The sequence below is a fragment of the Equus caballus genome, unplaced genomic scaffold, assembly GCF_041296265.1.
Source record: "Equus caballus isolate H_3958 breed thoroughbred unplaced genomic scaffold, TB-T2T haplotype2-0000713, whole genome shotgun sequence".
Lineage (NCBI taxonomy): Eukaryota > Metazoa > Chordata > Mammalia > Perissodactyla > Equidae > Equus > Equus caballus.
Genome location: NW_027221973.1, coordinates 132,369 through 155,172, shown reverse-complemented (window position 1 = coordinate 155,172; position 22,804 = coordinate 132,369). Strand labels below are relative to the sequence as shown.

At 45.0% G+C, this 22,804-nt stretch overlaps 1 protein-coding gene across 2 annotated transcripts in view; it reads left to right on the top strand.

Annotated features, from left to right (window-relative positions):
- LOC138922301 (ATP-binding cassette sub-family D member 2-like) overlaps positions 1-22,804 on the top strand; it is a 155,810-nt gene that overhangs the window by 18,572 nt on the left and 114,434 nt on the right. Inside the window, exons 6-9 of one of the 2 annotated variants that reach the window (XR_011435369.1) lie at positions 1,106-1,274; positions 2,012-2,106; positions 2,949-2,984; positions 8,415-8,987. Coding sequence is in view for 1 of the 2 variants with exons in the window: in XM_070259049.1 (XP_070115150.1) it covers positions 1,106-1,274; positions 2,012-2,106 (264 nt within the window). In the remaining variant the exon portion in view is untranslated. The remainder of the gene's footprint in view (positions 1-1,105; positions 1,275-2,011; positions 2,107-2,948; positions 2,985-8,414; positions 8,988-22,804) is intronic. The other variant, XM_070259049.1, reaches the window with a different exon arrangement.

The following is a 22,804-nucleotide window of genomic DNA, read 5'->3' as shown; positions in this document are numbered from 1 at the left end:
GCTGAATTGTGGAATTTGGACTGAAAAGGAGTTGAAGCTTTTCACTGAGCTCACTCCCAATTTTGGTATCCTCTAGCAGGGATATTTTCTCTGCCAAGCTTAGGAATTTTGACAATCAATTTGACTCAGAAACATTCATTTCTAATAAGAAAAATATGTATTTTTCTTCTATTTAAAACCTATTTTAAATTGAAAAAAGATATCAAAATAAAGGATCATAATTTCATTGAATGAACTTAAGCTTTTCACAAAATTTCTAATTTTCTGGAAATGAAATCTGTCATTTAAACGAGTCAAATCAGAAATTTGACTAAAGATTTATTTATTTATGAAGATTTTATTTTTTCCTTTTTCTGCCCAAAGCCCCCCGTACATAGTTGTGTATTTTCAGTTGTGGGTCCTTCTAGTTGTGCTATGTGGAACGCTGCCTCAGCATGGCTTCATGAGCAGTGCCGTGTCTGTGCCCAGGATTCCAACTGGTGAACCCTAGGCCGCTGAAGCAGAGCGCACAAACTTAACCACTTGGCCCCGGGGCTGGCCCCAAAAGAGTTGTTTTTTTTAAGATCGGTACCTGAGCCAACATCTGCTGCCAGTCTTTTTTTTCCCTTCTCTCCAAAGCCCCCCAGTACACAGTGTATATTCTAGTTGTAGGTCCTTCTGGTTCTGCTATGTGCGATGCTACCTCAGCACGGCTTGATGAGCGGTGCTAGGTCTGCACCCAGGATCCAAACCAGCAAAACCCTGGGCGGCTGAAGTGGAGCGTGAAAACTTAACCACTTGGCCGTGGGGCCAGCCCCTTGACCAAAGATTTTTAAGTCTCACTAATATTCTGAAATCTTTACATTTCGTTTTTAACCGTGACTTGAATGAATAATTTTTTATGTGTTTTATAATCCCAATCAAACTTACATTGACACGTTGCTATGTTGCTATCTTGATAAGCTTTTTACTGTTACTTGTTTTAGTTATCAGATATGTTATTTATTTTTCATGTATAATAAAATAGGATCTTTAACATTAAATCAAAAAGCTTATATGATTGCATATTTTTTTAAGCCTGTCTTGAGTATATTAACTCTATTTTATTTCTCTGTGTTGGTTTTAGATCACTGAATTAGCAGGCTATACTGCCCGAGTGTACAATATGTTTTGGGTCTTTGATGAAGTGAAAAGAGGCATTTATAAGAGAACTGCTGTCATGCAAGAGTCTGAAAACCATAGCAAGAATGGAGCTAACATAGAATTCTCCCTCAGTGATACGTTGGAAATCAAAGGTATTAGACTCAAATGTTTTTGTATTTTTCCTGTATTTAAGTGTTTATCAACAGAACTAAAGTTTTTTAGAAGCTAGTCTTTAACAGATAAAAGAAACCAACATTTATTTATTTAAATAGTTATTCCTAAACTTAGTATTGCAGTCTGAGGAGTGGTGACTAACATTACCATTAAAAAAAAATTGTTACCTTTATTTAGAACAAAATTTCTAGAATTATTTTTGGAAACTGCACATATGGCAGAATGAATTGTTTGCTTTTAAAAATCAAATAACAGAATTAGAACTAATGTCATATTGTTCTTCATCATCCTATGTTTTTAAACTTATTTGGTTATCATATTTTTAAAAATTATATATAAATGTCTTAATTCCCTTTCTGGGGCACCGTGTTTTTTCTGTAAGAAAGGTTAATTTAGAGAAACAAGTAGTTGTAAAGAGTATGGCTGGGTTATATCAGATAGAGTTTAGCTTTGCTCTCATTATGATGTTGACATTAGATTATTGGTAAGTAATGTTTCTGAGAAAGATTTTCCAAGTAGATGTGTCAAAATGTCCAAATTTACGTTAAACTTTTCTTTAGATATAGATATCTATATTTCACTTGGTTTTCTGATTTGTTACTGTGAATTATCTTTATAACGAATTTATCTATGTTGCATTATACTTTAAGTTATTTACGTAGTTAAGAATAACGTGTGATAGCTTTTGTAACTTAAGTCGTTCCTTAACTTATAGGAGAAGTTATTGATGTGGATCATGGAATTATTTGCGAAAATGTTCCCATACCTACACCAACGGGAGAAGTGGTGGCTTCCAGGCTAAACTTCAAAGTAAGATGATATTCAAAAATCTTCTGATTGTTGCCATCACACTAATAAAAAACAACACAGAATTCATGTACATTTCTTAAATACATGGAGGAGCATATGGAAAGGAGGGGAAATCAAGGAAGGTATGCACAGTGGCTCAATTAGAGAAGCAGTTAATTCCTCAGAAGGCAGAAAGAAAGAGAAATTTGATGTCTACTGCTTTATTGCCAGGTTGAAAATTAAAATTACAGTTCACTGAGAGCCTATACAAGGTTCCTAAACGGTTTTTCACACCGGGTTTTCCCTCACCTGAAAAAACAGGCCAAGAGATTGTGAGGATCCATAATTAGTGTTTTAATCCATTTGGCAGGACTCAGTGTTTTTCACGTTCTGTGATACTGGGATCTGCGTCTTCACTGTCATGTGTTAAACCTTTAAGTCTTGTCCAAAAGTCATGTCATTACCTAGAGAATCCTTCTGTGAATTCCAGGTAGGTTGCCATCTTTCTGCTTCCGCCTCCTCACCTTTACAATGGGGAGAATAACGGTAACCTGCCTTTTGGATGTGAGGATTAAATGAGACAGTTGGTGCAAAGCAGTTGGCGCAGGATCTGGCACAAAGTGAAGCCTTCAATCAATTATGATTACAGTAGTTTTGACTTCCCTCCAGTCGGAATATCGTTGAGTTGAAGTTAGTGGCTATGTCACAGCTGTGTCTCAGGCTGGTGTCTGCCGCCCTGAGCCAAGCCGTAAAAATCCCTAGAATAACTTTTCAAAAGCCTGTTAGCATCTTGAGGCTCCTACACTTCTTTATTTTATTTTGCTTTATTTTGTTTTATTTTATTTTATTTTACTTTATTGCAGTGACAGTGGATTCTAACATCACGTAGCTTTCCAGAGGTACGTTGTAATACATTTCAAATTCTGTGTACATTACATCGTGTTCACCGCCCCAAAACTAATTATAGTCCGTCACCTCACATGTGAGCCTCATCGCCCCTTATGCTCTCTCCCCTCCCCCCTCCCACTACAGTAACCACCAATCCAATCTCCGTTGCTCTGTGCGTGTTCGTCATTGTTTTTATCATGTACTTATGAGTGAGATCACACGGTGTTTGACTTTCTCCCTCTGATTTATTTCACTTCACATAATACCCTCAAGGTCCATCCACGTTGTCACAAATGGCCGGATCTCATCGTTTCTTAGGGCTGAGTAGCATTCCATTGTGTATACATACCACATCTTCTCTGTCCCTACTTCCCTTGATGGGCACCTAGGTTGCTTCCAAGTTTTGGCTGTTGTGAATAATGCTGCAGTGAACCTAGGGGTGCATGTGTCTTTCTGCATTGGTGTTTTCCAGTTCTTTCGATAAATACCCAGCAGTGGGCTAGCTGGATCATACATATGGTAGATGTATTCTTAGTTTTCTGAGGATACTCCATACGGCTTTCCATAGTGGCTGCACCAGTCTGCACTCCCACCAGCAGTATAGGAGAGTTCCTTTCTCTCCACATCCTCTCCGACACTTGTCTCCTGTCTTGTTAATTAGAGCCATTCTGACCAGAGGAAGGTGACCTCTCCTTGTAGTTGTGATTTGCCTTCCTCTGATCGCTAATGATGTTGAGTCCCTTTCCATATGCCTGTTGGCCATCCGTATACCTTCTTTGGAGAAGTCACTGCTCAGATCTTTTGCCCGTCTTTTTAATGGGGTTGTTGAGTTTTTGTTGTTGTTGAGCTGTTGGAGTTCTTTCTGTGTTTTGGATATAAACCCCTTATCCGATATATGGTTTGCAAGTATCTTCTCCCAGTTGTTAGGTTGTGTTTTGGTTTTGTGGATGGTTTCCTTTGCCGTGCAGAAGATTTTTTTTCACTTTGATGTAGTCCGGTTTGTTCATTTTGCACTTTGCTTCCATTGCCCAGTCAGACATGGTACTTGAAAATAGGCTGCTAAGACTAGTGTCAAAGGGCATACTGCCTATGTTTTCTTCTGGACGTTGCATGGTTTCGGGTGTGGCATTCAAGTCAGACCCAAGGAGGCTGCAGTTCCCCGAGAGCGAGCGTGTGGGCGGGGCCTCAGGAGTTCTCCCAGGAGGGTGTCCCTGTCCCTGTCCGCAGTCCACCGCATGGGGGGGGCGGGGCAGCGGTCAGGGAGCCTCTGGGCGGCGGCGCGCGCTGGGAGCGCGCACGGCTGCTGGGCCGCCATCCGGGGAGGCGTCGGCGAGCCGCGCCTGCCTGCCCAGAGCCGAGCCCGGCGGAGTCCGGCCGTGCTGTGCTGCTCTCTCGTGGGCCGGGCTCTTCCGTTCCCCGGCGTCCGTGGACGCCGCTCCGTGTCCCCGCTGGGCACAGCAGCCCGGGCCCTCCACAGCCACGGCCGCTAGCCTGAGGAGGCCCTCCTTCAGCTCCCGCTCTTCCTGCTCGCCGGACATGGACGACCAGGGCGCCTGCGAAGAGGATTCCATCTGAGAGAGGTACCTGGGGGGCGTGGGCCTGGGGGCTGGTGGGAGGCGAGCGTGTCCCTGAGGAATAGGCTTGTGCGCCAAGAGGTGCCCGTCAGGTCGCGGGACGGCTGTGCGGCGCGGGGAGCGAGGGGGTCTCTTCGTGCGCTTGAGGCGTTCGTGGAACGGGCGGTGTGTGCCGGGCACGGGGCCAGCCTGGGCGTGCGGTGCCCGGGAGTCGGGCGCTGAAGCGCCCCCCGTGGTCTTGGCTCCTTGGAAGGACAGACGCGAAGTCGATAAGGACACTGGTCTCGAGGCGTTCTGAGGAGTGCGGGTCTCCCTCTTTTCGAGGCTACGTTCCGTTGGGGTTTTCACGAAGCCTGTTGTGGGCCTGAAGCTCAGGCCGGTTCAGGGGAAGTGGCCTGTGGAGGGCCGCATAATATTCGTGTGCAGAGCCAGTGCTTTCCAAAGGCCTTGACTGGGCAGAAGTCTGCCTGTTAGGGGTGCAGTGGGGTCTGTCCGGGGAGCATTGTGAGCACAGGTATGTGTCCCACACTTGAAAGTCTGGCAAAGAAAGCGTGAGGCTGGAGGGTGTTCCGTTCGTTCCCTCCTTCCACAGAAAGTCTGGAGAGTTGACTTTGGGACTTCCTTTCCTCGGGTCGGTGCGTGTTAGTGGTCTGGACACTTGGTGGGCAAGACTGACAGGGTGTTTGACGTACTGGACCTCACAGCCTGGTTGGAAAGGACAGACAGGCAGCAACCAATTACCTAGGAGATACGTAAAAGCAATTTTGTGTTGAGTGTTGAGAAAGACGGCATTTTACTGTTAGACTTTGTGACTTAGGCAGTGATGTTGAAGCTGAGAGCAGAGGCCTAAAAGAAAAGGAGGACCTGTGCGGGAGAGTGTTGGGACAGGGCAAGGGAGGAGGATGGCCAGTCAGAGGAGCTGAAAGAACGCCCTGGAGACTGGGGCCGCCGCGTAGGGACTGTAGGGTGGGGAAAACAAAACTTTTCCATTGAGGCTGGCGCTTCCTCTAGGTTTTTGGAGACTAAGCGTGGTGATTCAGAACGTGGCCTCTGGAGCCAGACTCTGTCAAATGGGTCCTGGCTCTGCCACCTACGGGCTGTGTGAACTTGGGCAAGTTACTGTACCATTCTGTGTGTCAGTTTCCTGATCTGTAAAACGGGGATGATTATCATACACACTCCATAGGTGAGTGTAAAGGTGAGAGGATATTTCATATCCGTAGAGTACTTAGAGCAGTGTCTGGCCTTTAGTAGGCGTTAGTAGTGGTTGATTAAAGAAATGGATAAATGCATACCTAAGTATTAAAGGCTTGGAGGCTGTCCCTGGTGAAACGTGTGAACTTGAATGGATTACACCCAACTGTGTTTTGTTTCCTTTCCGGCTTGCAGTTGCTACTGACAGCATCTGCAGCACTGTGGAATTAGAAATACTCTCCCTCGACGAGGCTGCTCTTAGTAAAACCATCTAATGCTGTCCAAATTATCCCAGGGAAATAAAAGCCAGTAGTATAGTAGGGTTAGGCTTATTTAATATGTATTCTTTATATTGGTTTGTTTAGTGTTTGTTGGTAACGTTTTTTTTTTTTTTTTGGCAAAGCTGCTCGGTTAAAAAAAGCAGATTAGCTATGAAATGGTTCAGACCCAGAGAAAAGTAGAGAGTCGTGTAAGCAGAGCACGCCTTTCCTTGACTCTCTGTCGAGAGCTTTTGTGATTCCAGCTGCTCTCTGCCTCAGACGAGGTGCCCTCTGCGTGTGCAGTCATCTAAACAGTGCAGGGTCTGGGACCGTGGAGAATCCAAGGCAGTATAGTCATGCTTTGCTTAACAGTGGGGATAAGTTCTGAGGAGTGTGTCATGGTCAGGCAGTCTCGAGACCTTGCCGACACCACGGAGTTCCTAAACCTGAATGGCAGAGCCTCCTACACACCTAGGCCATATGGGACTAATCTGATGGGACCCCCGTTGTTGACTGAAACGTCCCGATGTAGGGCATGACTGTACTTCCCAACTCCAAGGGCACGGAAGTGTAGCCTGTGGGGCTTTGGAAAAGAACAGAGACGCTCAAGGCCTACTCTGGACCCACTGACTCAGAATCTACTGGGATAGTTCCCGGCTTTAAAGACCAGACGTAGTCCACCTCTGCAGACATCTCATCAACGGTTTTTCACGCTGGGCTTTCCCTCATCTGAGAAAACAGGCCAAGAGATTGTGAGGCTCCATAGTTAGTGTTTTAATCCATTTGGCAGGACTCAGTGTTTTTCACGTTCTGTGATGCTGGGATCTGCATCTGCACTGTAATGTGTTAAACCTTGAAATCTTGTCCAAAAGTCATGTCATTACCTGGAGAATCCTTCTGTGAATTCCAGGCAGGTTGCCATCTTTCTGCTTCCGCCTCCTCACCTTGACAATGGGGAGAATAACGGTAACCTGCCTTTTGGATGTGAGGATTAAATGAGACAGTTGGTGCAAAGCAGTCGGCACAGGATCTGGCACAAAGTGAAGCCTTCAATCAATTATGATTACAGTAGTTTGTTTTGCTTTCCCTCCAGTCGGAATATAGTTTAGTTGAAGTTAGTGGCTGTGTCACAGCTGTGTCTCAGGCTGGTGTCTGCCGCCCTGAGCTAAGCCATAAAAATCCCTGGAATAACTTTTCAAAAGCCTGTTAGCCTCTTGAGGCTCCTACACTTTTTTATTTTATTTTATTTTATTTTATTTTATTTTATTTTATTTTATTTTATTGCAGTAACAGTGGATCCTAAGATGATATGGCTTTCAGATGTACGTTGTAATATATTTTGAATTCTGTGTAGATTACATCGTGTTCACCACCCGAAAACTAATGATAGTCCGTCACCTCACATGTGAGCCTCATCACCCCTTTGGCTCTCTCCCCTCCCCCCTCCCCCTATGGTAACCACCAATGCAATCTCCTTTGCTCTGTGCGCGTTTGTCGTTGTTTTTATCTTCTCCTTATGAGTGAGATCACACGGTGTTTGACTTTCTCCCTCTGATTTATTTCACTTCACATAATACCCTCAAGGTCCATCCGCGTTGTCACAAATGGCCGGATCTCATCATTTCTTAGGGCCGAGTGGCATTCCATTGTGTATACATCCCACATCTTCTTGATCCATTCTTCCCTTGATGGGCACCTAGGTTGCTTCCAAGTTTTGGCTGTTGTGAATAATGCTGCAGTGAACCTAGGGGTGCATGTGTCTTTCTGCATTGGTGTTTTCAAGTTCTTTGGATGAATAGCCAGCAGTGGGCTAGCTGGATCATACATATGGTAGATGTCTTCTTAGTTTTCTGAGGATACTCCATACTGCTTTCCATAGTGGCTGCACCAGTCTGCCCTCCCACCAGCAGTGCAGGAGAGTTCCCTTCTCTGCACATCCTCTCCGACCCTTGTCTCTTGTCTTGTTAATTAGAGCCATTCTGACCAGAGTAAGGTGACATCTCCTTGTAGTTGTGATTTGCATTTTTCTGATGGCTAAGGATGTTGAGTCCCTTTCCATATGCCTGTTGGCCATCCGTATACCTTCTTTGGAGAAATCACTGCTCAGATCTTTTGCCCGCCTTTTCAATTGGGTTGTTGATTTTTTTTGCTGTTGAGGTGTATGAGTTCTTTCTGTGTTTTGGATATTAACCCCTTATCCGACATACGGTTTGCCAGAATCTTCTCCCAGTTGTTAGGTTGTGTTTTGGTTTTGTGGATGGTCTCCTTTGCGGTGCAGAGGATGTTTTTTGACTTTGATGTAGTCCCGTTTGTTCATTTTGTATTTTGTTTCCATTGCCCAGTCAGACGTGGTACTTGAAAATAGGCTGCTAAGACTGATGTCAAAGAGCACACTGCCTATGTTTGCTTGCAGACGTTGCATGGTTTCGGGTCTGACGTTCAAGTGAAAGCCGAGGGAGGAGGCTGCAGTTCCCCGAGAGCGAGCGTAGCGGGGACCCTGCGTCCCTGTCAGCGCACCTTCCGGCTCCGCGAAGGTCCGAAGCGTGTGGGCGGGGCCGCGGGAGTTCTCCCAGGAGGGTGTCCCCGTCGCTGTCCGCAGTCCACCGCCGGAGCGGGGGGCGCGGCAACGGCCGGGCAGCGTCTGGGCGGCGGCGCGCGCGCGCGCGCGCGCGAGGAGAGGAGAGGAGCGCGCGCGGCTGCTGGGCCGCCGTCCTGGGAGGCGTGGTAGGCGTCGGCGAGCCGCGCCTGCCTGCCCAGAGCCGAGCCCGGCGGACTCCGGCCGCGCTGTGCTGCTCTCTCGCGGGCCGGGCTCGTCCGTTCCGCCGGCGTCCGTGGACGCCGCTCCGTGTCCCCGCTGGGCACAGCAGCCCGGGCCCTCCACAGCCACGGCCGCTAGCCTGAGGAGGCCCTCCTTCAGCTCCCGCTCTTCCTGCTCGCCGGACACGGACGACCAGGGCGCCTGCGAAGAGGATTCCATCTGAGAGAGGTACCTGGGGGGCGTGGGCCTGGGGGCTGGTGGGAGGCGAGCGTGTCCCTGAGGAATAGGCTTGTGCGCCAAGAGGTGCCCGTCAGGTCGCGGGACAGCTGTGCGGCGCGGGGAGCGAGGGGGTCTCTTCGTGCGCTTGAGGCGTTCGTGGAACGGGCGGTGTGTGCCGGGCACGGGGCCAGCCTGGGCGTGCGGTGCCCGGGAGTCGGGCGCTGAAGCGCCCCCCGTGGTCTTGGCTCCTTGGAAGGACAGACGCGAAGTCGATAAGGACACTGGTCTCGAGGCGTTCTGAGGAGTGCGGGTCTCCCTCTTTTCGAGGCTACGTTCCGTTGGGGTTTTCACGAAGCCTGTTGTGGGCCTGAAGCTCAGGCCGGTTCGGGGGAAGTAGCCTTAAAGATGCTGTGGTAAGGACAGCATTTGGTAGAGAGATGTACAATGGTTAAGATCATGTGTCTAGTCTTATTAATCATAAATAAAGGTAACAGAGCCCTTAAATCAGATCTGTGGGGAAATTCAACACTAGAAGCAGATGCTTACCTTCTGTGGGCACTTCTGGAATCATCCATTTCATGGCCAATGTCTCTGCGTTACATATGCAACAGTGTTTCTAGGTGCCAACACCTTGGGCCAGCATGTGGGATATGAAGGTGAATAAAACAGAGCATCCACGGGGGCTTTGTTTCCTATTCGAAGGACTAAAATATTTTGGTAAAATGTGATGGCTGCCAAAATAGTAAAATGCCCACTGTGGGATATGACATATAGCATGTTATACAGAATAAATTAAACTACGTGGTCAAAGTGATTTTCTGATTACGTTTTTTCAGACTCTTCAGTCAGTGGTTTCCACCTGAACTGGGAAGATATTTCTGTTTTTTTGTCCATAAGCATCAGCTCAGTGCCTATGGTTAATGTTCAGAGTTAACCCATTTTTATTATAATGCCTGTGGTTTTTGTATTTATTGTTGTTACTTAATATCCGAGCTCATCTTCCCATTTAATGTCTTTTCTTTCAAGCATAAAATTTCCCCGCCTATGCTGAAATAGCATTTTAAAGAAAAAGGGTTCCCATATGAGTGTGTATTTTTAGGGCTAAAAGCAAAGATCTTCTTAAGGTGAATACAAAAACTCCACTCTCTAAGTTAGCCTTGGTGCTGGTTAAGACCCAGAAGGTGGCAGGTAGAAGGAAGTGCTCAGGCCAGTTTGGGAAATCAATGGGAAAGTGTAAAAGTGGAATTTCTTAATAATACCCCATCCTGAAAACTAAGGTGACTTTGTTTTTACTCAATAATATAATGAGTTTTATTTTAAGTGATGCTGGATTTAATGGCTAAATCAATATGTGTATTTAGCCTTGGGCTTTATTTCCACAGTAAGTGACAGGAGATAAGCAGCCTTAGAGTGTGTTAATTGGTTTGTGTTTAGCATTTAGGCTAATCAGCAGTAGCAGAGGTGCCCCGGGCCACTTCACGCCTGGTAATGGGCTTTATCTAAACCAGGCTTTGTTTACGTTATTGACTGGAGTTGAATTGCTCCTGTTTCTTATACACTTGAATGTTAAGCTGGATTTGCAAGTGTAACTCAAGAATTAGCCCAGGTCTGGAACAAGGCAAACCAAATGAAAAGCAAGTATCATGCCATCCCTGGCATAGGACAGCTGTGAGGGTTAATAAGAGCTGGAGAAGACTTAGCTGGGTGAAGAAAACTTTAAACCAGTCATCAGAGCTCGAGGGACCACATGCGAAACCAGGATTTCTCAAATTCAGCACTATTGCCGCTTGGGGCTGGATAATTCTTTGGTGGGGGTTATCCTGTGCATGGGGGGGATGTTTAGAAGCATCCCTGGCCTCCTTCCAGCAGAGGAGAGTAGCACTCCTGCCCCAAGTTTTGACAAACAAGTGTCTCCAGACATTGCCGACTATCTCCTGGGAGCCAGCATCACACTGGATTGAGAACCACTGGGTTAAATGAGGCTCAGATATAGCTTTGGTCCCTGCAGAGGTAGGCATGTATGTATGTGTGTATGTATTTCTATTAGATGCTGGAATTTTAATAGTTTGGAGATTTCACGTAATTATCTGCATTTTGGGGTTCTCCTGAAATATGAGGAGATCTTTCCTCAGTGCCACATGGTAATTACCAACAGGAGGTGGTTAGTAGCTGTCCCTTTTCAAAAAGACACATGCTGTCCAGGCCCCCCTCTGCTGTGTCTCTCCCAGGCTGCTTCTCTCATTTGCCTGCACTGGCTCCTGGAGGCATTTGCTTTTCTAACTCCTGCTTTAACTTTTGCACTGTCAGAGGCTTATCCCTTCACGCCAGGAGGATTTGGGATCAGATGGAACTGAACTTAGGTCTTGGCTTGACCATTACCGCTTTTGAGACTTCTCTGTGTCTCAGTTTCCTTATCTGTTGTATGGTTTAGCCTCAGGAGCATCTGCAAAATGGGAATGTTAACATATTCAATTTAGAGAAGTTAGAGACTTAAAAGGGACCATATCTGAAAGCCCTAGAACTTAATAAATGTTGCTCCCCTGTCTCATTTTTTCAAATGCCCCTGGGCTTCTGTTCCAAAGGTGCGCAGACTCATAAGATTAGGCCATTTCCTCCCTTTTTCATTTGCATCTTTTCAGGCCCTGGCGACCTGAGCCTCTATCCATCAGCTGACAATGGCCATCAGGGCCGCCACACTTTGTTTTTATGAACCATGAGGGGAAATGGGGGTTTATGAGGCAATATCAAGGGAAGCTGCTTCAATACTACTTTTCTCTCTTTCCCTTCAAGGACAAACGTCTGGGGACCAAGGCAGTTAGATACGGTGCCCCCGTTACACACACACACACACACACACACACACACACACACAAATCAAGCAGGAAGTCAGGCATTCAGGACATGCAGCACGGATTCGGACTCAGCTGGCGTCTGTGAATTAGCTCCTAGGACCTTGAGGTCCTGAGTAATTTCTCCTGTACTGTCTCACTTGGCAGCTTCCGTCCTGCTGGTGGTCAGAGAAAGTGGGACGTTCTGAGTTAGTTTCGCTGGTGCTTCAGTGGCCTTTACGCAGCTCCTTAAACTGTGGAGTCTTGTCCTGGAGTCTTTGCACATGCTGTTCCCTCTGTCTCACGTGTGCCTCTCCTCTCCCCCAAACCCTTTATCTAGTTACTTGTTCCCTTCCTTCAGCTCTCTGCTCAATTGTGAATTCCTCAGGGAAATGTCTTCTGATCACCTGATTCTGTTAGTTTGTTTCATGGCCTCATGCTCCTCCTCTCAAAGCATCTGTCATTGTTACGCTGTAGTCTCTTTAATAAGTATTTGTCTTCCCCAATAGACTTGCACTTCTCTCAGGTCAAAGGCCATATCTGATTTTGCACACTTTTATATCCTTAGCTCCCAGCATAGTGCCTAGAACATATTAGGTGCTCAATAAATATTTGTCAAGTGAATGAGAGAATAGGTTTTCCTGGAGTAGCAATCTCCAGATTCCAGTGGCTTAACACAGCAAAGGGGTCTTTCCCCTTCAGGCATGCTTCTTGTCCAGAGCAGTAGGCTCCAGCCTCTGCCACGTGTCATCCTTGTTCAGATGTGTAGGCAGAGGCAGCCTCTGCCATCTGGACTGTTGCATGGTCAGTGTGGCCAAATGTGCACCAGCTCTTAAATAGCCTTCCACCCAGAAGTGACATATTTCACTTCTACTCACATTGTATGGGCTAAAGCAGGTCACATGTTCTTGCCTAACCTCAGTGGGGTGGGAAGTGCAATGCTCCTGTGTAAAAACCAGTTTAACCATCTTGGCTATAAGACCTGTGTGAACTACAGCCACTGACCTTGGGGAATCAACTCTGCCAAGTCAGCCTTTCATTTTAGCTTAATTTATCCTGGCAGCGTGGGCCACATCTCCCTTGTTCTTAGGAAGCCCACATTAGCATCCATTCTTCCATTCCTTCAACTAACATTTTCAGAAACTGCATTCTGGGCCAGGCCCAAGGTGAGCAATGAGGCCAAAGATGAGTAAGGCGTGGTCCCTGCCTTCAAGAGGTCTATAGACTAGTATGGGTGGGAGTTTTTAATGTGTTTATAGTCTAAGTGGCTTTACAATGTGGAAAGTGTAATTTTTAAATATAGTTTTGTTTGTTAAGGTAGGGCTTTTAAATTGAGGTTCAAGGAAACCTGGCAATCTCTGGATATATTCTTGGATGTCTGTCACTGTCAAGTCTGAGAAGTGTTCGTCTAGGGGGATATTTACATGGAATCAAATAAATGCAACAAAGTCTGATGACTTCACAAAGACACATTATGTATAGTGCTGAGGGAATAGTCAAGAGGGAATGACTGATTCTGCCTGTGGGAAGTGAAAGAAGCCTTCACAGAGGAGAGATTGTCTGAACTGGGTATTGAAGAAGAAGGCAGAATGACTAGATAACTTGTTAGAAGAGAGAGTATGTTTTGGAGCTGATAGCTGATTCCTAGTCTGGGATTTGCCATTGATCAGCTACATGATATTAAACAATTCTCTTAATCTCTCTAAACCCGGGTTTCTCTTCTGTAAGAATGGACGTGACAACACTCCCTGTTGTGAGAACGGTTAGCACACATACCACATTCACAGCTATCATTACCAGCTTGAGAAGGAAAAAAGAGTCCAAGTATGGAGGTACGTGTGCAGTGGCAGAAAGCTAAGACACAGCTTGGCATGGTTAGGAAAGTGGAAGTAGTTCAATGTGACTAGAGCTATGGATTGCTAACTCAAATTCCTCCAGGGGCCAGGCAGGTAAGATCAACAAGTGAAACCAGAGAATAAAGATGGGTGGAGACTATGGCAAACTGGAGAGCCCACCTGTTGCCTGAAAACATTGAAATTTAGCTGTTTAAAACACACGAGCAGGTACAATAAATCATGACTTCAGGCTGGGTTTGCCTGGTGGACTGCCAATAACAGCCTGATAACAGGTATGTGTGTGGTCATGAGTGTGTGTGCTTGTGTGCGTGTGCATGCAGAAAACGGGTTTGGAATGGAGACAATGTGAGGGATTATAATAGAAAGGGAGGCAAAATTACAAGGACTATATGAGGTTGAGATCTGAGTTACAGAAGTGAGGATATGAAATCTATAGATTCCAGGCTTCCCTTCCCATGTGTTATTCAAACCAAAATTAATGAAAGCCGGGCCAGGGTCAAAGAGCCTTTGGAGTTTCTGGAAGAGATTGAGAGGGCTGTAAAGTTGGAGAACAGAGTAGATTCTAGACCTGAATAATCAGTTAATGCCTTTTTAATGATTGTGAAGGAGATATGTACAAGTTCCAAGTCAATCTCAAGGATTAATTAACCAAGGCAACAGGGGCTGTGTCTCAGCAGATAAGCCAGCAGAGAGTGGCTTGCAGACAAGCCCATTTTACCGTCAAACAGGAAGACACAGATTCACGTCTTACCTCCTCTCACGTGGCATCTGCGGAAAGGACTCAGCATTTTCCTGTCAAAGTGTATGAGTTTGAGGAGCAGGGAGAGGAGAAATGATATGCAAGAACACTAAAAAGAATGGAAGGTTTTTTCCTCATCCAATGAGCCAAATCTAATAAAGAAAGCTCCAGGGAGAAGAAAATCAAGATTCAGGCAGCTGAGATAACCTGGTTAGAGGAATCTTTTCTAAGCGCTATTGAAGATTTCCTGAAATTTGTAATTACACTACCATAGCTTTTTGTTTCTCAGAAGCCACTAATATTTTTTCCATTGTTTATGAAAATGTCCAGGTACCCTAGCAATAAATTTTGTACATCACAGCCTCGGCTGACATGTCCCAGTTGGGAAGACAAGCTGAAAAGCATGAGACAGTTAAATGGCATTTCGAGGCTTGAAATAGTACATTATAATTTTCCCTTGTCTCTACCCCTGCACTCCAGGAGGTATAGAGGCTGGGCCACATTCTTTATATTCCCTGTGCCTGTTCGAGGGCCGGGAACCTGGCAGGTGTTTGATCAATGCTTGTTGAATAAATAAATTTATTAAATAAGAAATTCACAGTAAAAGCCCAAGTGTGTTTGGAGAGGTCGCAACAAAGAGACCAGATCTTAGATTGGAGCTATTGTTAAAACGTGCAGTACAGCAGAGTGGTCGGGGGCACGGTCATCGAGAGCCAACTACCCAGTTCCTATTCCTAGTTTTACCACTTAAAAGCTGTGTGAATTTGGGCAATTCACTTAAGACACTTGCCTCAGTTTCCTCTTCTATCAAAATGGTGAAGAGAACGTTATCTCCCTCAGGAGGTTGTTGTGAGCATCACATACATTAGTTGATATTAAATCTATGGGAAGCACACAATAGAATTCAATCAGTATTATTCCTGGGGTGTTTTCTGGTAACATTCAACACACATTTATGCAGATACCTAAAAGATCCTTGAATTTTCATTTAAGTGCCAGGTACTGAGTTCATTAATTTTGTAGGCTTAATTTTCTTTAATCCTTGATGACTGTGTTTTTCTGTACTTCAAATATGCCAAACTTGTTCCTACCTCAGGACCTTTGCACAAATGATTCTCCTCAGGTGTTCTCGAAGGGCTCTGTTGAAAAGAACACCCACTCCTACTGTCCCTTTCTCTTCCTTACCTGCTTCATTTCGTTGGTGGCGCTTTTCATCATCTGAAGTTGTTCATTTGTGGTCCATCTCTCCTACTGGAATGTGAACTCCCTGAGGGCAGGGACCTCGTGTTGTTCACTGCTGTACCCTGGGGGCCAGTTCAGTGCCTGGCACATGGTGGGCACTCCCTGAATACTTAGTGAATGGACGAATGAAAATTCTGTCATCACCATTTTACACATGAGGACAGCATGTCTCAAAAAGGTGAAGTCACTTGCCCACTATATATAAGCAAAGGGACAGAATTAGGATTTATAGTCATGATTCCGAGGTCCGGGCTATTTCCACCACACCTATGTGACTTAATGTGTTGGAAACTACTCCTGGCTGTTACAGTGAGCTAAAGCTCTTGAACACAGCCCTTCCCCCAAAGGAGCTATGCTGAGCCACCAGAGAAAAGATTTTTAAGACAAAATTAATAAAATTGATGGTTAAAAATAGATGACCCTATTACACCTGTACTTGGAGTTAGCTTAATGGGAGGTTAAGGATATAGTCTTCTAGATGCCCAGTCTGCCCAAGATTTCTGACTCCAGCCACAAGTTCAGGGATCCTCAGGGCCACTCTCACTTCAGACCAGCTGATTACAAATTTTGGGGTTCCCACAACTACCCTCGGGTGCAATATTTCACTAGAATGACTCTCAGAGCTCAGGAAAGTGCTATACTTATGATTGTGCTTTATTAAAGCAAAAAGATACACATCAGAACCAGCCAAAGGAAGAGGCGTCTAGGGCAGAATCAGGCAGGCAGTTCCAAATGCAGAGCTTCTGTCCTCCTCAGAGATGCCTCATCCTCCGGACATCAAGTGTGGCCTTTCCATGTGGTGTTGCCAAGGCAGGACGTTCCTCCAAGCTTTGTTGTCCAGAGTTTTCATTGAGGCTCCATGACTTCGGCATGACTGATTGAATGATTGCCCATGTGGTTGAGCTCCATCTCCAGCCCTCCTCCCCTCCACCCACGTCAGGCTGCTGCTGGGAAGCTCAAAGCCTCTGAGCACAGGGTTGGTCTTTGTGGTCCGGGCAGGGCCAGCCCCCTCTCAGGCAGTTGGGTAACAGTTTATAAACTATCTCTGGGCCCCCTTTGAGGAACTTCATTAGCATAAACTATTCGGGTGTGGCCCCTCATGAATAACAGAGACATTCCAGTCACTCAGGAAATTCTCCCAAGAGCGAGGACAAAGGTCAGACCTCTCTCTAGAGGCCAAATTCCTTACTCCTCAAGTTGCCTCTCCAATTTTTTGGATTTAAGTTAAACCAACATTTCTCAGCTAAGAGTTCTTGGAATCCCACCCAGGGACATTGTCAGGTAGGAGAGATGTTTTTGGTTGTCACAACTGTGGTGGGAGGTGGTGCGACTGTTACCAAAATATGAACAGACTGATTTTGCCCTCTCACACACTGTCTTGCTCCTGCGAACACAGCAACTCTGATGAGGCCGTCCTTATAGGTAAGGATATAGGAATCTGCGTACAAATGTGGCGGTCAGACCAGGCCCCAAATATCTGATTCTGTTCACCTAGACATGCTCTAGGTCAGAGTAGCTCACAGGTGTGAGTACGGCTGGTATATACTACATCATTCTAGAAGCTACGTGGACAGGGCATTAAATAACACCGAGTCACATAATTAGGATAATTAGGATGTTACTCACATTTTACTTCTCTTTCTGTCTGATTTTGCCAAGGAGAGTGTCTGAGTTTGGGGCTGGTGTACCTTTAACACCTCTCTATCGTTAGCTTACCTCCTTGTTTTTTATAAAGAAAGAGTGGTTTTCGACTTGGACCCTTTATCGACAATATCTACGTAAAATTTTAAAGTGTACTTCGTTTCTGTTTCTGATATATTTGTGCTTACCATCTATTTTTGGCAAATGATACCAGTTATGTTAAGTTTCCTTTTACATATAATTTCTCTCAAGATGTACAAGTTCTCATTTAAATGAGAGCTTTTTATGTAAAAGTCATTCAATTGAAAGACGATATTAAGTAAATGTGGTAGAAACTTGTGGTACTCACTCATATCTGGTCCTCCCTTTGGGCATCCAAGGGGACTCTGTCCCGTTTTCCTGCAGGTAGACAGGGCCGGGACATTAGTCCTGGCTCAGAGGCAGGCTGAGGCAGGGAGTAGCCCGCGTGATCTCCCCACTGTCACTCAGCCACCATCCACCCAGAAGCCATGTGCTGAGAGGACCGTAAGCACTTTCTGGTGGAGCCTCCCTGAGGTGGGGGCAGAGCACAGCTCCTGCCAGCCAACACTGGGCACGTGGCATGAGCAAGAAGTAGGCATTGTCTGCATTAGACAGTTGACACCTGAGGATTCGTTTGTTATTACAACATAGCCTAGCTCTCTTTGCAACACAGAAATTAGTACCAGGAGTGGGGTGATTTTATAACAACAACTGAAAATATGCAGCGTTAGCTTAGCAGTTGGAAGATGAGGCGCCTGGAAACTGCTGTCAGAGGCCACTGGCATGGTTCTCCCTGGTGGGCAGCAGCAAACATTTGGTCACACTGTCCCTTGTGATAACTTGGGAGGCAGACCATGTACCTGATTGACTGATGGCTCTAAGAAAGAATTGGAAAATAAGATACTAGGAGTGTGTGTTGGCTGCATGTGACAATATATTTTGTGAAAGCAATGAGCTAGGAAAAAATTGGTCAGTTTGTAGTCAGAAATAAAAAATAAATGCATAAAGAGATTCCAGCAATTGTTTGCATAATCATAGTCATAGAACAGGAGGTATGTAGTTCTGGCAAAAATGGACACCCTTTATGGCAGTGCTGTCCGGAGCTGACTCTTTCTGTTGAGGAGTTACTGTTTAAATGAAGTCCCCTGTGTCAGGAGGGCACGTCTCCAGGATCAGTCATCAGCAGAATCATGGAGTTCATGTGAAATCAGAACTAGGGTTCTTCAAGTTGGAAAGAGTCTTCAAGGAACTCCCTTGATGAATAAGGCTAAGATATAGGTTTAGGATATTTAATGCTGAAGGGCTGAGGGAGGCAAGAGCCTTGAGAAGATAACACAATTTGGAACGAAAGGCAGACTCCATGGATGGTACCCAAGGGAGATTGGGACAGCCAGGATTATGCTGAGAAGGACTGTCAGGAGGGAGCAGAGAGGGACTTCTGACATGAATTTTCAGAAGTCAGGGAGCAGCACCAGGATTCTAGAATGTGTTTTCTAAGGTAGGATTATGGGTGAGTTAGACAGCTGAGTCAAAAAGATACGCCAAAATGGCTCCTTGCACACATCTCCACTAGAGAGTTGATCACATGGCATTCTTCTTCCAGGCTCACTTGTTATTTGACCTCTCTAGTTTGGGTGCTGCTTGAGAGCAGAGCTAAGGTCGTTGTCTCTATGCCCAGTGCCCAGCACGGGACCTAACCTAGGAGAGTGGGACTATGTTAAGATTTCATAGATGAATGACTAAATGAGTGAAAGTGGATAAAGGGAAATATAAATTGAGCAAGCAGCAGAGTTGGGGACCAGGGTTTATGTCTTGGTCAACAGGACGAGGAGTTGCAGAGAGAAGACTGGTCAGAACTGACAGTAAGGAACCAGAAGACTGGATGTTAGGACCCTCACTCATTCTTTCATTTATTCAGTCATTCAACAAACATCTCCTGTGCACTAGCTATGCTCCCAGCATGTTGCTGTGCTCTGGAGGGATCCTGGTGAGCAAAAGAGACATAATAATTGCCCTCAAAGTGCTTACAGCCTAAAAGACTCTATTTTACAAATGAGGAAACTGAGTCCTAGAGAGGGAAGGGTAATACAGCCAGCTGTTGACAAGGTCAGGAAAGGACACAATATCCTGACCTCTGCTTTTAAGTATTAGAAACTACACCAAAGACCGTAACTAGTGCCCCAGGAGCCATATCTGGTCCTCAAAAACATTGTATTTGGCTCACATAGTGTTTGGAAAATTGGGAAATTTAGACATACATCAAGTTTTCGACTTTCTCTTGAAAATCAGAAGATCTGGCAATGCTGGGCCCATGCTTCCTCGTGGCAAAAAACTGACAGGAGCCAAATAGCAAGCAGGTGTTTACTTTCAACACAGTCACCCCATCTCCATTCCCTTTGTGGTGCCACCTGTCTCCCGTAGTCATGTGACTTTGCAACCCCTGCTCCACACTATCTTTAATTTCCACATCTTGGTGCTAACGATTCTTCCAGCCGTCTAACAAAGGGTGGCAAACATCACATTCTTATCCTGCAAGTGGAAGCTGCCAGCTACTCAACTTTTCTTTCTCATCTGATCTCCCCTCCATCTTGCCTCTCAAGCCTGGCTTCTACCCGAGCATAGGAGCAAAATGGCGGGGTGAGCTGACCTGGGATTCTCTCCCCTGCAATATACAACAAAAGATTGAAAGAACTGAATTTCAGAGAATAAACATAATGCCAGCTTGTTAGAGACCTACAGTACCAAGAAGGTGGAGATCATAAACCTTGCTTACACCTTCGGAGGCGCTGGAACGGTAGAGAGAACATCGCTCCCTCCCCTAGAGTCTGCGGTCGCTGCAGCGCAGGTCGGGAAGGAGCGGGGGAGGGGCCACACGACCGGGGGATCATCCAGGACTCCTGCCAGTGATTCAGTGGAGACCCGCTGACGGGGGGAATGCTTCCGTCCGCTGGGACCCCACAAATGAAGGGCCTTGGGAGACCAGAGAACAGAACTGATCTGAACCCAGACCAGTGCATGTGAGTAACAGCCCCTCCCCCCCAGCGAAGCCAGTGGGCGCAGCCATCTTGCCCCAAGGCAGAGAGCTAACATGCCGCTCTCGACCCCCATCTAGTGGTGACAGGCTGTAACTGCAACTGAATTCTACCACCATGAGAAAAAACCGCTCCTCTACCATCCAGCAATTTATAAAAGCCCCAGACCAGAAGGAAAACAATAAAAACACAGAATTAAGTCCTGAGGACTTGGAATTAGGTAAACTAAATGATAATGAATTCAGAGCAGCTATAATCAAAAAACTCAATGAGGTAGAGAGAAAGATAGAGAAACAAGCCGAGTTCTTGAGTTACTTTACAAAAGAGATTGAAGTCACAAAGAAGAATCAAACAGAATTACTTGAGATGAAAAACACAATGGACCAGATAAAACAGAATACGGATTCCCTGAATGCCCGTGTAGACAATATAGAGGAGAAAATTAGCATAATCGAAGATAGTCTGAATGGCGCCAGACAGAGGAAGAAAGAGAACTAAGAATTAAAAAAAATGAGGAAAATCTCCGAGAGATAATGGATTCAATGAGGAGTAAGAACATAAGGATCATAGGAATTCCCGAGAGTATGGAAAAGGAAAATGGAGCAGAAAGTGTGCTTAACGAAATTATTGAAGAGAACTTCCCAAGTCTAGGGATCAACGGAGAAATGTGTGTAGAGGAGGGTTTTAGCTCTCCTAGATTTGTCAATGTAAAAAGACCTACTGCAAGGCACATAGTAGTAAAGTTGGCAGATAGGAAAGATAAGTAGAGAATACTCAGGGAAGTAAAGGAAAAAAAGAGAATAACCTATAAAGGAACCCCTATCAGACTGTCAGTGGATTTCTCTACAGAAAACCTACAAGCTAGGAGAGAATGGAGTGACAGATTCAAAGCTTTAAAGGATAAAAATCTTCAGCCAAGAATACTCTATCCAGCAAGAATTTCCTTCAGATATGAGGGAGAAATTAAATCTTTTCCAGACAAACAAAAGTTAAGGGAATTTGTAAGTAAAAGCCCTCCATTACAAGAAATCCTCAAGAAGGCTCTCATACCTGAAAAAAGAAAAAAGGGAGAAAGGGGACACAATCCACAGACTAGGGAGACCGATGGATAGGACCAGAACAAGATAGCAAATATTCAATTATAGCATTAGGGTAAAGGTAAGGAAACTACCAAAGCAAAGATGATCTTAGCACTCGAACTACAAATTAGTAAGACGAGTTGGAATAAAAAATGAAAATAATTATTTAGGAGGGGAAGAGCAAAGGGTCTAAATCAGTATTGGTCAAGTAGGTAAGAGACCACCAGAGAATAGACTATATTATACACGAGATTCTAAATACAAACTTCAAGGTAGACACTAAAATAAAGTACGGAACAGAGTCGCAAATCATACATAAGGAAAAATGTAAGAAACCCAGCATAAGAAATTGCAGTATTAAATGGGTAGTCTAAAGCAAACAGGAAAAGAAACACAGGAAAACAAGATAATGAGTGACAGATTAACAGCATTAAGTCCACATGCATCAGTAATCACTCTCAATGTGAACGGATTGAACTCTCCAATAAAAAGACACAGAGTGGCAAAATGGATTAAAGAACATGATCCAACAATTTGTTGCCTCCAGGAAACACACCTGAGCCCCAAGCACAAACACAGACTCAGGGTGAAGGGGTGGAGGACAATACTTCAAGCAAATAGCAAGGAAAAAAAGGCAGGTGTTGCAATTCTCGTATCAGACCAAGTGGATTTCAAAATAAGACAGGTAAAGAGAGACATAGAGGGACAATATAGAATGATCAAAGGGACACTTCATCAAGAAGAAATAATGCTTATAAATATCTTTGCGCCCAACACAGGAGCACCAAGATTCATAAAGCAACTATTAACAGACCTAAAGGAAGATGTTAAAAACAACACAATAATAGTAGGAGACCTCAACACCCCACTCACGTCAATGGACAGATCATCCAGACAGAAAATCAACAGGGAAATAGTGGAGCTGAATGAAAAACTAAAACAATTGGACTTAATAGACATATATAGATCACTGCATCCTGAAAGAGCTGAATACACATTCTTCTCAAGTGCACATGGAACGTTCTCTAGGATAGACCATATGTTGGGAAACAAGGCAAGCCTCTACAAATTTAAAAAAATTGAAATAATAACAAGCATCTTCTCAGATCATAGTGCTATAAGGCTAGAAATTAATTACAAGAAAAAAGCTGAGAAAGGCACAAAGATGTGGAGACTAAACAACACACTACTGAACAAGCAATGGATCATTGAAGAAATTAAAGAAGAAATAAAAAAATACCTGGAAACAAATGAAAATGATAGCATGCCATACCAACTCATATGGGATACAGCAAAAGCTGTGTTAAGAGGAAAATTCATCGCAATACAGGCACATCTTAACAAACAAGAAAAATCCCAAATAAGCAACCTTAAAGCACACCTAACTG